General features: G+C 33.0%; 2 protein-coding genes across 3 annotated transcripts; both read right to left on the reverse strand.

Annotated features, from left to right (window-relative positions):
* Window positions 1-27: 27 nt before the first annotated feature.
* LOC120341603 (DDB1- and CUL4-associated factor 10-like) lies at window positions 28-8,635 on the reverse strand. 2 transcript variants are annotated; one of them, XM_039410140.2, is made up of 9 exons: window positions 8,445-8,635; window positions 7,396-7,488; window positions 6,340-6,439; window positions 5,748-5,866; window positions 4,937-5,078; window positions 4,104-4,225; window positions 3,390-3,528; window positions 1,385-1,517; window positions 28-1,039 (listed from the first exon to the last, which is right to left on the reverse strand). In XM_039410140.2, the coding sequence occupies exons 1-9, from the start codon at window positions 8,633-8,635 to the stop codon at window positions 666-668; spliced, it is 1,413 nt and encodes a 470-aa protein (XP_039266074.2). In that variant the 3' UTR covers window positions 28-665. The 2 variants fall into 2 exon arrangements, with proteins under 2 accessions (XP_039266074.2, XP_039266075.1); XM_039410141.2 differs by having other exon boundaries at window positions 6,324-6,439; window positions 8,445-8,586.
* A 51-nt stretch (window positions 8,636-8,686) lies between these two features.
* LOC120341604 (lactosylceramide 1,3-N-acetyl-beta-D-glucosaminyltransferase-like) lies at window positions 8,687-12,612 on the reverse strand. Its single transcript, XM_039410142.2, has one exon. It carries the CDS (start codon window positions 12,247-12,249, stop codon window positions 11,152-11,154), a length of 1,098 nt encoding a protein of 365 aa, XP_039266076.2. The 5' UTR covers window positions 12,250-12,612; the 3' UTR covers window positions 8,687-11,151.
* Between the last annotated feature and the right edge of the window lie 462 nt (window positions 12,613-13,074).

Consider the following 13,074-nt stretch of genomic DNA (forward strand, 5'->3'; position numbering starts at 1 on the left):
TTGTGTTTTACTTTGTAAACTTATATATCTAGAATATGAAAAGAAAATACTCTAAATGAAAACTTATTTCCATACAATGATTTCCAAGACCGTGTCTGTATGTTGTATACCAGCGTATGTGATTGACCAACAATTTCGGAGCTCCAGAAGTATGTGTACCAATATGGAGGTAGCTAATTTTGTTCGCCTACTTTACATCAAGTTGTATAAAGGGACTGAAACCTATGAGCAGGGGCTATATTCACTTGGCTAACACAGACAGTTTCCGAACTCGTAATAGAACTAAAATAAGGGAAAAAGGAATAAAATTATGGCCTAACCCTAACCTGGTACACATACTACGGGAGTATCCAATTTTCAACACAAAAATAAAACTGCAAAACTTGCAAAACAATTTCTGAAAAACACACATCAGGATTCTGGAACATACATTATCACCAAACTATCCAGTATTAATCATTGTGAAACTTGCAATTACAATTGTGAATTGGTCAAATAAAAAACACTGGCGAATTTGTGACAAATCATGAGAAAAGTTTTTTAAAATATCACTGTGATTGATGAGGATAATGATTACAAGGAACAAAAGCCAAGGCAGTAACAAGAGAAATATAATGTAAAATTAGAATTATATGGAATTTCCGAAATCTGTTATTTCATGTATTTCATAAGACAGGATTATGAAATAAAACAGTACCATCTTCTGAGCCAGACGCGAGCTGCATGTGGACAGGTGAGAAAGATGTAGAAAGAACAGGACTTTTGTGACCAAAACAAGTTTTAACTTCATGAAAAAGACGAGGTTCAATCTTCAAGTAACCCAAATCAGAGTCTGTTATTTGTCTTTTTCTGTCTTTCGACCCTCCAACAGTTTTTGATTTTTCATTCAATTTCATATTAGCCCTTTGTATTTCTTGTGCCATGTGAGTTTCATAATCATTAAAATGTTCATCGAAAGTTGCGATTGTCACACCAAATCCTATGGGTGATGCTATAAGTCGGCCACATGATGAAAAACTAACTTCCTCCAAATATTCACCTGCAAAATGATAAATGTGTAAAAACTAACATGTCTTTCAGAAGCACAGATTCATAAAAATGAAATGATGTATTGACAGAAGAAATACAAATAAGTTCCCTTTAGGTTTCAGATATCAAAAAATCAGGTTTATCCCCTAATGTGATAAAATTATCCTAAATGCAAAATTTAGATAACAATTATCATGAACAAGAAATCACACACAGAAAAAATGTAGTTTCATAAAAAAAAATTGATTTGCAAGTAGCAAGAGCTAGATAGCTTTTATTTCTGTTTGAAATATTTTTTAGAATTCAATGACTCATTATTTTTACCAAATTCAACGAATGAAAAAGATATTCCTACATTCACTGTTGAATTCAAAAGGCAGCAGGTGAGTTGGAGAACCTCTTATTAAAGGCAAATTGGGAGTTGCATCAGTTGTGTTCTCATCTATATTGAAATCATAAAACCTTTTCGTGTTGTGGACAACCGTCACCTAATAAAAATAATGAATTGAAACAATTAAAATATTTCAATAATTAATTTTGCTGTTATGTTTAGTTATATCAAGCATATGTTGTATTCAGTGGTTTGATGCCAATGAAGCACTCTTTAATTAGTACAAAATGACATGAGGTCAATTTCTTTTCCATAAGCTTATAAATATGAAACATGTAATGTGAAAGATCTGAGAATTGAATTTTTCATACATGAAGACATATCAAGTGAAGGCACATTAGTGTGTCTACTTTCTTTTATATAGCAACATGGATTGTGGAAGTGAGTATAGTAACTGACTCACAGTTCCAAATTCTACTAGTACTAAGATTTGTGACCGATATTCCGTGACTAGAAAACTCAAGTAAATTGATAGTTCACTGTTGGGTACTCCTGTAGTATGCAAACCAAGATGGCGGAAACCGGAACGAAGTATGTGTACCACAGTACCAGGTTAGGATGAGGCCACAATTTTATTCCAATTGTCCTTATTTTAGTTTTATTACTAGTTCGGGGACTAGCCAAGTGACTCCCATAGTATTTGTACCTGAAATTATGGCCTAACCCTAACCTGGTACACATACTAAGTTCCGGTGTTCGCCATCTTGGTTCACATACAGTATACTACGGGTATACCCACTTTTGCCATCTGTACTAATTCAGGGATGGCCAATACCGAATAGTTCACTATTTCGAATACATTCGAAATTATTTTTTTCGAATATGAAATTTCGAATACTTCGAAAATAAAATACACCAATTGAAGCTTATCTAAATGTATGTAGGAATTTCCATACAATAAGCAAAGGAATAACTGCTATCTACAAGTTACAACCTAGCTATATTACCAGGCATTTCATATTTGCAGATTATTGTGATATATATTTTATATACCAGGAGTCATGTTAACAGAAATAAATTAATACGACAAGAGTGGTATCGGTGATGGATTTCAATATTTGCGCAACACAAAATCATCCTAGTAAAACGCCCATACTTTTAAATACCAACCATTGTCTAAATTATTTGCCGATAAGCGGGATAAAGTATGAGTTATTTTTTCGACTTGTGACAATTTTTTCGTGAGTACAAAAATGAGAATCAAAAATTAATTATATTCGTGAACTTTACCACACATTTTAAGTCCGCAGATCGCCGTTGTATGTTTGAGTAATAATACTTTTATTATTTTATAAATATGAAAATAGGAATCAAAAACTATTTATAATCGGGTAGTTTACCACACATTCTAAGTCCATAGATCGCCATTGTATTTTGTAAATACGAAAAAAGAAATCAAAAATTATTATTATTCGCGAGTTTGCCACACAATTTATGTCCACAGATTGCCGTGATATTGTGCCGAATATAATTAGTTCTTGGTTCTTATTTTCGTACTCACGAAAAAATCGTCACAAGTTGAAAAAATAATTTATACTTTATCCCGCATTTTGGGAACTAATTTGGATAATGGTTGCCATTGGTTTGTATTTAAAAGTATGGACTTTTTACTAGGATGATTTTGTGCTGCGCAAAATATTCGAATCTATTTAAAAGACGTAAAAAGTCGTTTGAAGATTATCGTAAAACGAAACACCACGTTTACGACGAAAAGTGGCTACTATTCGGAATTATTCAAAAATCAGCCGAAAAGGTATTCGAATACTTTGATATTCGATTCGTTTTGGACAACCCTGACTATGAGTACTTAATGTAATAACCTCATATTAAAGATGCAAAAATATTTTATTTCAAAAAATAAACCCAAGCATCTGTTTATATCCAATACCAAGATGGGAATAATTTTTGACTAAACAAAATTCAAACATTGCATTACTTAATAAGTAACGGAAATAAAGCCATAGACAACCTTGTCGAAGGCACCAATGCAATGTAAAAGTATTGCTGAGTTATTCGGATGAACATCGATGGAGTGACCAACAATATCATCACCGTACATATCTAAAACAGGAGATCCACACCCTCTATAGCGATCAATTTGATTGCGTCTGAAAGAAAAAATATGACAAGATGTTGTATACCTACAATCGCAAAAAAAATGTTTTTATTCATATTAAGTCTGCTGTTTCCGGAATCTCACATTAGTTATGTTTGACTGGAACAGTGCCTTATTTCCTTATACTAATATTAATTATTAATGTTGATTGATGAGTTCATATTTATGACTGATTCAATAAAGTGAAAAATAATTATAAAACATTACCAGAGCATGTACTACAAACATGTATTGCACCACTTATTCTAATTTGGGCATTCATCAAAACTATAGCTAAAACTATTTAATAGCAACCGTTTGAATATTTCATGACAAAACATATTTGAACATTCCCACCAGTCCACACATGCCTAAATTCAAACACTCTGAAATCAGGTAAACTCTGGTCAATGCTGAGATTGCTGTAAGAAGTTTCTACGCATACGGGCTCTTAATTTAAATTAATAATCCGTACCATATTGACAATAATCATATTGGATTTGATAATTTTCTAATATAACCAGCAATTTATCTGGTATCTCTGGAGACAATGACAAACTGCATGTTTAATGAAGTATGACAAAACACCTTGTGACAGGCTTCGTCTGTGTCAAATGATTGAATGAAGGAATTGTTCTCTTCTTTGTGATTAAACCCAGAAAATCATTTTCAGCTCTTATGAAACCGATATCATCTTCTATAGACGATAACTGCATATGAACATAAAGTTGATGAGTTACAATAAGACTTCTAACCAAAGCATGTACACGACTGCAGGACTATGATGGAATATAAGATAATCATAGTGTGCATGCGTTCAATCAGAATTTCCCAGACGGCTGCATTGAAGAATGATGGGCGCTCCAGAAGTGTGTATACCAATATTATGGAGGTAACTAATTTTGTTCTCCCACTTTACATCAAGTTTTGTAAATGGACTGAAACCTATGGGAAGGGGGTATATTCATTTGGCTAACACAGACAGTCACCGAACTCAATAGAACTAAAATAGAGGGAAAATCGGAATAAAATTATGGCCAAACCTAACCTGGTACACACAATACAGGAGTACCAAAGAATGTGTGCGAGTGAGATAGAAACTTCTATATTATTTTTGAAAACACGAACAGCCATATTCAATGGTCCGGATATAAGAATGCATTATTGTACTACAATTTTTGATTTGGACATCCTTTGTTAATAACGATCTCAGATTCAAATACCAATCATGCTACCGTACCAGAATGTAAAAATTCGGTGGGCATTGCAAGACTGAAATAGATTCTGTTCCTTGCGTATTGGTGTCTGTCCATACAGAGACTTGTTTAGAGTTTAAATAAAAACACCTAGATTCATAAAAATGAAAATAAAAAAGCAAATGAAGCAATAGACTACAGAACAACTGAGCAATCTAAACTTACATCTAAATTATTAATTCCGATAACTTCACGAAATGTTGAACTTGACAAGTAAAGGTTGTCACCAGCAGGAGATAATCTTATTCTCAATAAACCTCCAACAGTTAACAATACTCTAGTTTCAACATTTTCATCATCCTTCACACTGATAAAAATACCAAGTTCATTCGATTATTTACTAATAAAATTGTGATGACATTTATTAGTTCTGTGACTTAATTTTACCAGTAAAAAACCTACTTCTAACATTTTGATTCGAAATATTGAAAAAGGTCCGAAATCTAAAAAATGTTTCTAGCTGGAATAACACATACTAAAATATTTAATTATATTGAATGATGACTGGAATTGAGCATGTGAGGTGACAGTAGAATGAAAGGCTATGCAAGCCCATGAGAGTTCAACCTATACTTCACTTACATGGATGACAGAGAAATGCATATAATTCATTAAAAAGGGCAAATTAAAAGTCTAACCATCTTAGCATTCCAGATTTTAGTTCTCGAGTCAAGCATTCGCTATAACACTTGGCATAAAAGTGGTTAGTTTAAGCTTGCTCTAATTGTGACAATCCTGTATGTTTAAATGGATTCCTGTCTAGGATGTGATCAGTAAGTAAGTCTTGACTTTAGTCAAAAATTTGACAGGATAAAATTAGCAAAAATGAGATAAAAAACCTTTTTTAAAAAACCTAATTAATATCATGTTAAACTGTAATATATCATATTAATAATCGAGAAGATATGCTACAAAAAAGTTTTTCAAATTCTCAAAGTTCAAACTACAGATATAAATATTGAAAATGAACGCTCACTTATTAATGTCCCATACTCGTATTGTGTCATCGAATCCTGAGGAAACAAGTTGTTTAGATGGTTGATGGAATTCAATATTTTTAACCCATGAAGTATGACCTCTTAACCGAAAAACTTCCTACAAAACAATTAATTATTTATCCTTATGGATATATATACAATAGTCTTCTCTGTGCTAATTTATACTTTACAAGGTACCAATTTCATGGTAAAGAAATGACTACCATGCCCATTTTCGTTGGAACAGGTGTTGTAAATGTTGAGTCAACATCCTGGTACATAATGTTAGGCACATACCCTAAATCATTATCTAAAACTGTTTCAGCTACTTTAAACAAATATTCTTTTTGAAAGAAATAGGGATTTTTTTCCATTGCACCAAGCAGTGCCATATTTCTCAAAAAGTGCAAATTACTTGAGTTGCGACAGGTTAAAATGTGTTCAGTATGTCCAGTCGTATATAAAACCAAAAAAAGCTGTACAAAATATGCGGAACAAAACTTATTTTTTTAGCTCCTTTCGAGGTCTGCTCTAAACTGAATTCAAAGATTGAAATTTTTGTGGAAGTAGGTAACCTTACAAATGGAAAACCTTTTTGAAATTGCGAAGATCCCAAACTGCAATGGTGTGATCATCAGAGCAAGAAGCAAACATTTTCTCGTCCATGAATAAAATATTGTTGACGCAATCACTAAAAATTAATTAACAGTATATGTATATCAGCAGGATTTGTAAAAAAAACTGGAAAAACATCTGTGGCGAGTAAGAATTGTATATAATAATTTTAGCATTGGTCTTTTCATATTTATTCCTAAGAGGAGAAACTATAAAATGCCATTACAAACCAAATTACTGGGCCACATACAGCTTTGGTTTTGAATTTAGTCCAGGTATAGAAATATTATTATGAATACACGGAATTAAAGAATCCAGTAATGCTCTAGTACAGAGGTCGGGAACCTCTGCCTCGCGAGCCATATATGGCTCTTTTGGTGACAGCATATGGCTCCCAGAAAAATCCAGGATTCTAAGGCTAAGCTCATTGTTGTTTCAAACTCTTTTAAAGCCAAATTTAGCAGAAAATTTGCCAATACATTTGATGTCTAAGTTATCTAAAAGAATCACCAGACAGGCATTGTAACAAAACTAGAGGATCATGGAACATATTTTGTTACATCACAAAGCGATAGAGTAGCGGAGCAATAGAATAAAGCTTCTCGTTCATTTGTACGTACTAGTTATAGTATTTGTCATATTTAAATCGGGACTAGCAAAGCTAGATTTTAAAATAGTACGAAGATGCCTAAACGAAAGAAGGGTGATGAGTATCATAGATTTCAACTTGTGCTGCATGTGAGCAACCGTTCAAGGCCTGCAGCCACAACATGCAGCATCAGAAATCACATTAGGTAAATGTTTATTGGCATGTGTTAACTCTTGAGTGAAAATTGCAGACCTGTTAAGTGAAGAAATGCTATATGGCTCGCATGGAAACGTATTCAAAAATATGTACCTTTTATGGCTTTCTTGACCAAAAAGGTTCCCGACCCCTGCTCTAGTATATAATTCAAACCTGAACCATTACGATTCCAATCACATGCTCAACCCACAAGGATTAAATAAACAAACTTTAGGAAATGTAATTACCGATGAGCATCCTGTTTGTGTTGCAGAACCTTATTAGTCATCGGATCTATCAAAACAACACTATTGTGCTCACATGCTGCAACCAGCAACTGCCTGAAAAATATTTCAAATTTTGTATGAATTTATACAAATTTTCCTTAGTTGTTATTGTGGAACGTCTGAATCCTTTGTAAATCAATATTTTGGTTCCACACGCAAATTTGGGCGCTCCAGAAGTATGTGTATAATATGGAGGTAACTAATTTTGTTCTCCTATTTTACATCAAGTTGTGTGAAGGGACTGCAACCTACGGGCAGGAAAAGGAGATATTCACTTGGCTAACACATACAGTCCCCGAACTCGTAATAGAACTAAAATAAAGGAAATCGAAATAAAATTATGGCGTAACCCTAACCATTCCAATTCAAAACAAATTAGAAACTGTTCATCCAAGATTAGTACTTCAAAGCAGGGTGTACCAGGGTATTGTGCATTGAACTAAACGGAATTTTTCCACCTCTATATTTATCGAAGAATATTATAATAACTTGTCTTCACAATTATTATGATCTTTTATCTTTGCAGTTATATCTTGTTTTGTTAGAAGAAGTTAGACTAAGATCTACGGTATATGAAGCTTACTGATGTACTTCTGTTTTGTAGATAGTGTGTTAATCCTTATTTTATTATTCTCCATTATTCATTCATTTAAAATCACATGAAATTTCAATAAATGCTTCCCAAAACAAGTGAGGGTAACTAATTTTGTTCGCCTACTTTACATCAAGTTGTGTAAAGTGACGGAAGCCCACGGGCAGGGGGTATATTCACTTGGTTAACACAAACAGTCCCGAACTCGTAATAGAACTGAAATGAGGAAAATTGGAATAAAATTATGGCCTAACCCTGAACCTGGTACACATACTACGGGAGTACCTAGTTAATTTGATAATATGTTAAAAACTCCATTTATCAGTGCTTAAATCGCATTTCATTGTTAGGAAATAAAACATCATGTCAAAGTAGAAATAATCAAAAGACTGTAATATGTGCACGAAAATAAACTTACCCATTTGGACAGTATTTTAGTCCAAACACTCCGCCTTTCTGCATATTTCCATTGTGAACATTGGAAAGATGACTTTGAAGTGAAAATTTCCACAAACCATAATTCAAGTTTTGCGGTAATCGACAGCGGTTTCTAAATTCACCTTTTTCTCGATTTGCAATCCATGAGAATACAGAACGTGGCTCCAACATTGGGAGAAAAAGAAGAGATACTATTCCATTGAATTGACTATTGAAATTCGATCTACAACATGAAAAAACATCAAGTACATTACACAGTAAATATCAAAGAGCAAGCACGTGTAAATAGATAACAAAACCTAATGACAATTTGTCACTATGTCTCATGATTGACTAAAGAATTTTGGATTACACAAGTTTCATTAATTGATTACACGGCTCATCAACTCTTAAAATAATGCTAGTGTTGTGTAATAGGGTTTAGGGTTAACTAACAAAAGTAATCGGAAAATGAATCATGTGAATCATTCATGTGTGTATGTGATTCTATTAGTTTCACTTCTAAACTTTAAACATAATTTTGCATCTGTTATTGTATTGAATTGGACATCAATTATTGACTATCACAGGATTGCGAAATACTCGAAATTGCGTTCATATTCAAAACATTTGAATCTAGTCTTTCTAAGCAAAAGAATCGCATTGCAATGCAGAGCCTGTAGTACGCCTGCTTAAAAAGAAAAGAGGTAATATTTCATGGATTTCAGTGAATAATTAGAAAAGAGAAATTGAATTGGCTTTGCACTCTGGGTCTATTAATATTAAAACTTGTTTGAATGTCTTGCTTGGAAGTTTGGTACAAACGTTTGGCCGGCAACGAATTTCGTCATGTGAAAGTGGCCCGCGGGACGAAAAAGGTTGGGCAGGCCTGCTCTAGATAGAGATTAACAAATTAAATTAACAAATAAAGCATTCTTTTAGTATATAATTTACAAAGCTTTTTGAAATTCATTTTTCAGAGCTATATTCATAAACTAGTCGCAAAAAATCAGTTGGTAAACAAAAAGAACAAGTCATGGTAATTTTTCATACAGCAATATTGAATATTAGAAAAAATTCCAATCTCTTTCGTGGCATACACTAGTTTCAAGAAATAAACAACAACCAATAGCACAAATTGTGGACAAATAGTTAGTTGTTTATACACAAGCAAAATCAAATAATATTTTGATTTGACGCAAATCCTCAAATTTTGGGAAAGAGTAACAAAATTTTCTGAGACATCAGTTTTGAAAGGACCAAACTGTAAACTTGATGAAAAAACAACAAGCACATTGACAATTAAAGAAGTTCAAGATTCCTCTGCATTTCAACAACTAACTCGTATGTAGGGATGTCCAAAGTCAAATGAATTAATGTTCCGAATATATTTGTTCGGGACTGAACTTTGTTCAAGTCGATAAATTGTAAAAAAGATTGAATTCCACAATTTTGTGAAATTCAGACTGCATTTGGACTGCAGATAGCGTTCAAACATAATTTGAATTGGAAAATGCAGGTAAGTTAAGACAAACAATAAATTGCTAGGTTCTCTTTTTTAGGTTTCAAAATCAAATAGAGTATTTTTTATGGATATTGTAAAACTTCACTTGTTCAAATAATTACTATTTCAACTTAAACTGGATCATTCTGAATATTCGATTCACTTGGGACATCCCTGAATTACAAGGTAAACAGAATTCACATATTTGTAAAAACTACTATTCCACAAAAAGATTTGAAACAATTATAGTCCTCATTCATGATATAACATTACTGAATTGATGAAATTAAAAAATAATAAGTTTCTTTTGCAATTATTAATCTGTCTGATTTCACACAAAACAACCATTGTATATTATTTATATTGTACTGCAATATAAATAGAAGGAATTTTTTCAGGAGATTATATTTTCCACGTTCAGTTTGAAAATTATCAAAGAATGGAATAATCAATAAAGAGATTGGAAGAGCTTCATTTCACAACCTGTGGTCAGCAAACAAACCTTTTATAAAAATGATCACAAAATAAATCCTTAGAAAATTGAATAAGAATGTCAATAAAAGCTAGTTTCAATAATATCAAGTGTTACAGTAGAATCTGATATTATGTTATACAAAGCAGAGGTTCATTATGTTTATTTTAATTACTAACCGGAACAAAAAGGTTGAACAGTTGTGATATCAAACATACTATATAGGTGTCAAGATATTAGAAAACTTAATCAAAACACAGTTTTAATTGCAGACACAGTACATAATATGATTAATTGAGAATCAAAAATTGAACTTCAACATTTAACAAAATGGAACATAAATAAAAGAGCACATGAATGAATTAATTCCCAATTCTCATACACAAAAGAAAATCAATATCTATTAAAAACTAGCTAGACACCTGAATTCAATTCAAATTTTACCAGAAATAATACCAAACTCTGACAAATTCACAATCTGGTATGAGCTATACTGAACTTCACACAACTAAATGAACATGAAGTGCATAAGCATGGGCAAGCTGAGCAACGATGCCATTGTTCATTAGATAAATATTCATTAAATAAAAACAGAAAATGTCAAAGTTTGATTACAATATTTTGTGGGCAAGAAATGGCAATATTATACTTGATCTAATTTATTCTGCCAACCAAGTGGTGTGGCATCATGAACACAACATTTTTGAACTTTTAATTTGGTCAAAAAATATGTTAAAAATAGACCAAGTCTTGAGGATGAATCCAAGAAAAAATCTTATCCCAGCACAAAACATTCGGATCTAAGTTCAGTAATGAGATGACTTTTTGAAATAAGGAAACCATTTCATGCCCTTTGTGGCCATGGGAAGTAAGAAACATTGACATTGTACATAGATCAGTTGAAAGCATATTTTCACCCAGAAACATATTATAATGTTCGGGAGATACACCGACAGATCTTGCCAATATTCCCGTGTATGCATCATCTATATACAGCATTGGTGTGAGTTCAGCCTCAGCGTGTAATTTTTTAACAATATCCATTGATAATACATACCCTGCACCAGGGCAATAGCTTGGATAATAAGTGCCTCGATAAACAGAATAAGGGACAAAATATTTACTTTGCTGTTGTGTATTTCGTGGTGATCCAGCATGAACTTTTCCAGTATATAAGAGTGTTCTTTTAGAATATTGCAAAAATAATAATAAATTTTTGACATGAACAAAAACATCATCATCCGTTGTCATCCAGTATCTGGCATTCGGACAATATTTGATCGGCCATTTTAGATGGCTAATAAGTTTGATCGTTAGGTTGTGAAAATCCTCTACAAAATTTTCTTGAATTAAATCATTATATTTCATATTTTCTTTCTCTAGTGAAGCTTGTAGGGCAGGAGTATGTGTTTTACTAAGACCCAATACAAACATAATTGAAGCTTTATTGATATCATTAGATTTAGTCCAAACACTTGTATTTCCCCATGTCCGTCTTATAATATCTCGTTCTTCAAAATGATTTGGATGAGTTTTTACAAAAATAATAACAAAAGGAGAATCATTTTCACATCTTTGTGGATTGTTGATAAGATACTTCCAATCTATCTGAGAATATTGTAGCACGTGATAACGTTTACTACGATATACTGTCATATCAGTGGGAAAACCGATAATATAATATAAAAAAGCTTTGACGTCGTGCAAGATTTGTTCCGGAACTACATCAATAAGTAAAAAAATGCAGCACACAAAAGTGCATGTCAGAAACATAGCTCCAAATAGTTTAGTAGTCGACACTCGAGCGCGCAAAGAGTTTCCAACTTTCATTGTGAGTTGAAAATTATACACCGTTGTAATTCAATTGTGCTTGAAGAACATAAGTCCCCACCACCTTAACAGCCAGCAAAACCCACTAACAGGAACTGTCAATGGTATAAGAAGCAAGTAGTAGCATAGACTACCGCCAAATATACATTCCTGGACTGTAGCTTGAATTCCTGTAGTGAAAATTGACCCTATAACAGTAGCTATAGCAACAATGAGTCCAATTACAAGGAGGGTAGATGCTATTCCATACTTGATCATCTTCAATAAAATAAATTGTAAAGATCAGAAGATAGTAACATACACAGGCTAATTTGGAGCTTACTACATGACTCTGTAACAATAAATAAAAAATCTGCTATTATAACTGTCCAACTACAGACAGACAGAGCTAGCCTATCAGCTATGGTATTCTTTATGGCCCAAGAAACACTGTCCCTCAATTACATTTACTAATAGCCGCCGACGAGCACAAATTCCACTCTACAACTTTCAAATACTAGTCACTTGTGCAGTTGTGTGTGTGTTTAAAAGTAATTAGGCGATCCCGGAGAATCTTCACTCACGCGGGGTCGCGACCCACAGACCCATCCCTCCATTACGTTAAATAAAGCTATAAAATGACTATATCCAGTGGTCGATTCAGCTGGTTTGATAGAACCATTGATGACCTAACAATGGATAGAAAACTCATTGTTGTCGCCCCAGACCAAAGTGACTATAATAGTCACTTACCGGTATGTTTATAGTCACTTTGCCCCAGACGTTCCACGCTTGAATGATCTTCTGTAAGTTATATTCTGGGGCGGTTAAACCGTAAATATATGG

This window comes from Styela clava, chromosome 14 (assembly GCF_964204865.1).
Source record: "Styela clava chromosome 14, kaStyClav1.hap1.2, whole genome shotgun sequence".
Lineage (NCBI taxonomy): Eukaryota > Metazoa > Chordata > Ascidiacea > Stolidobranchia > Styelidae > Styela > Styela clava.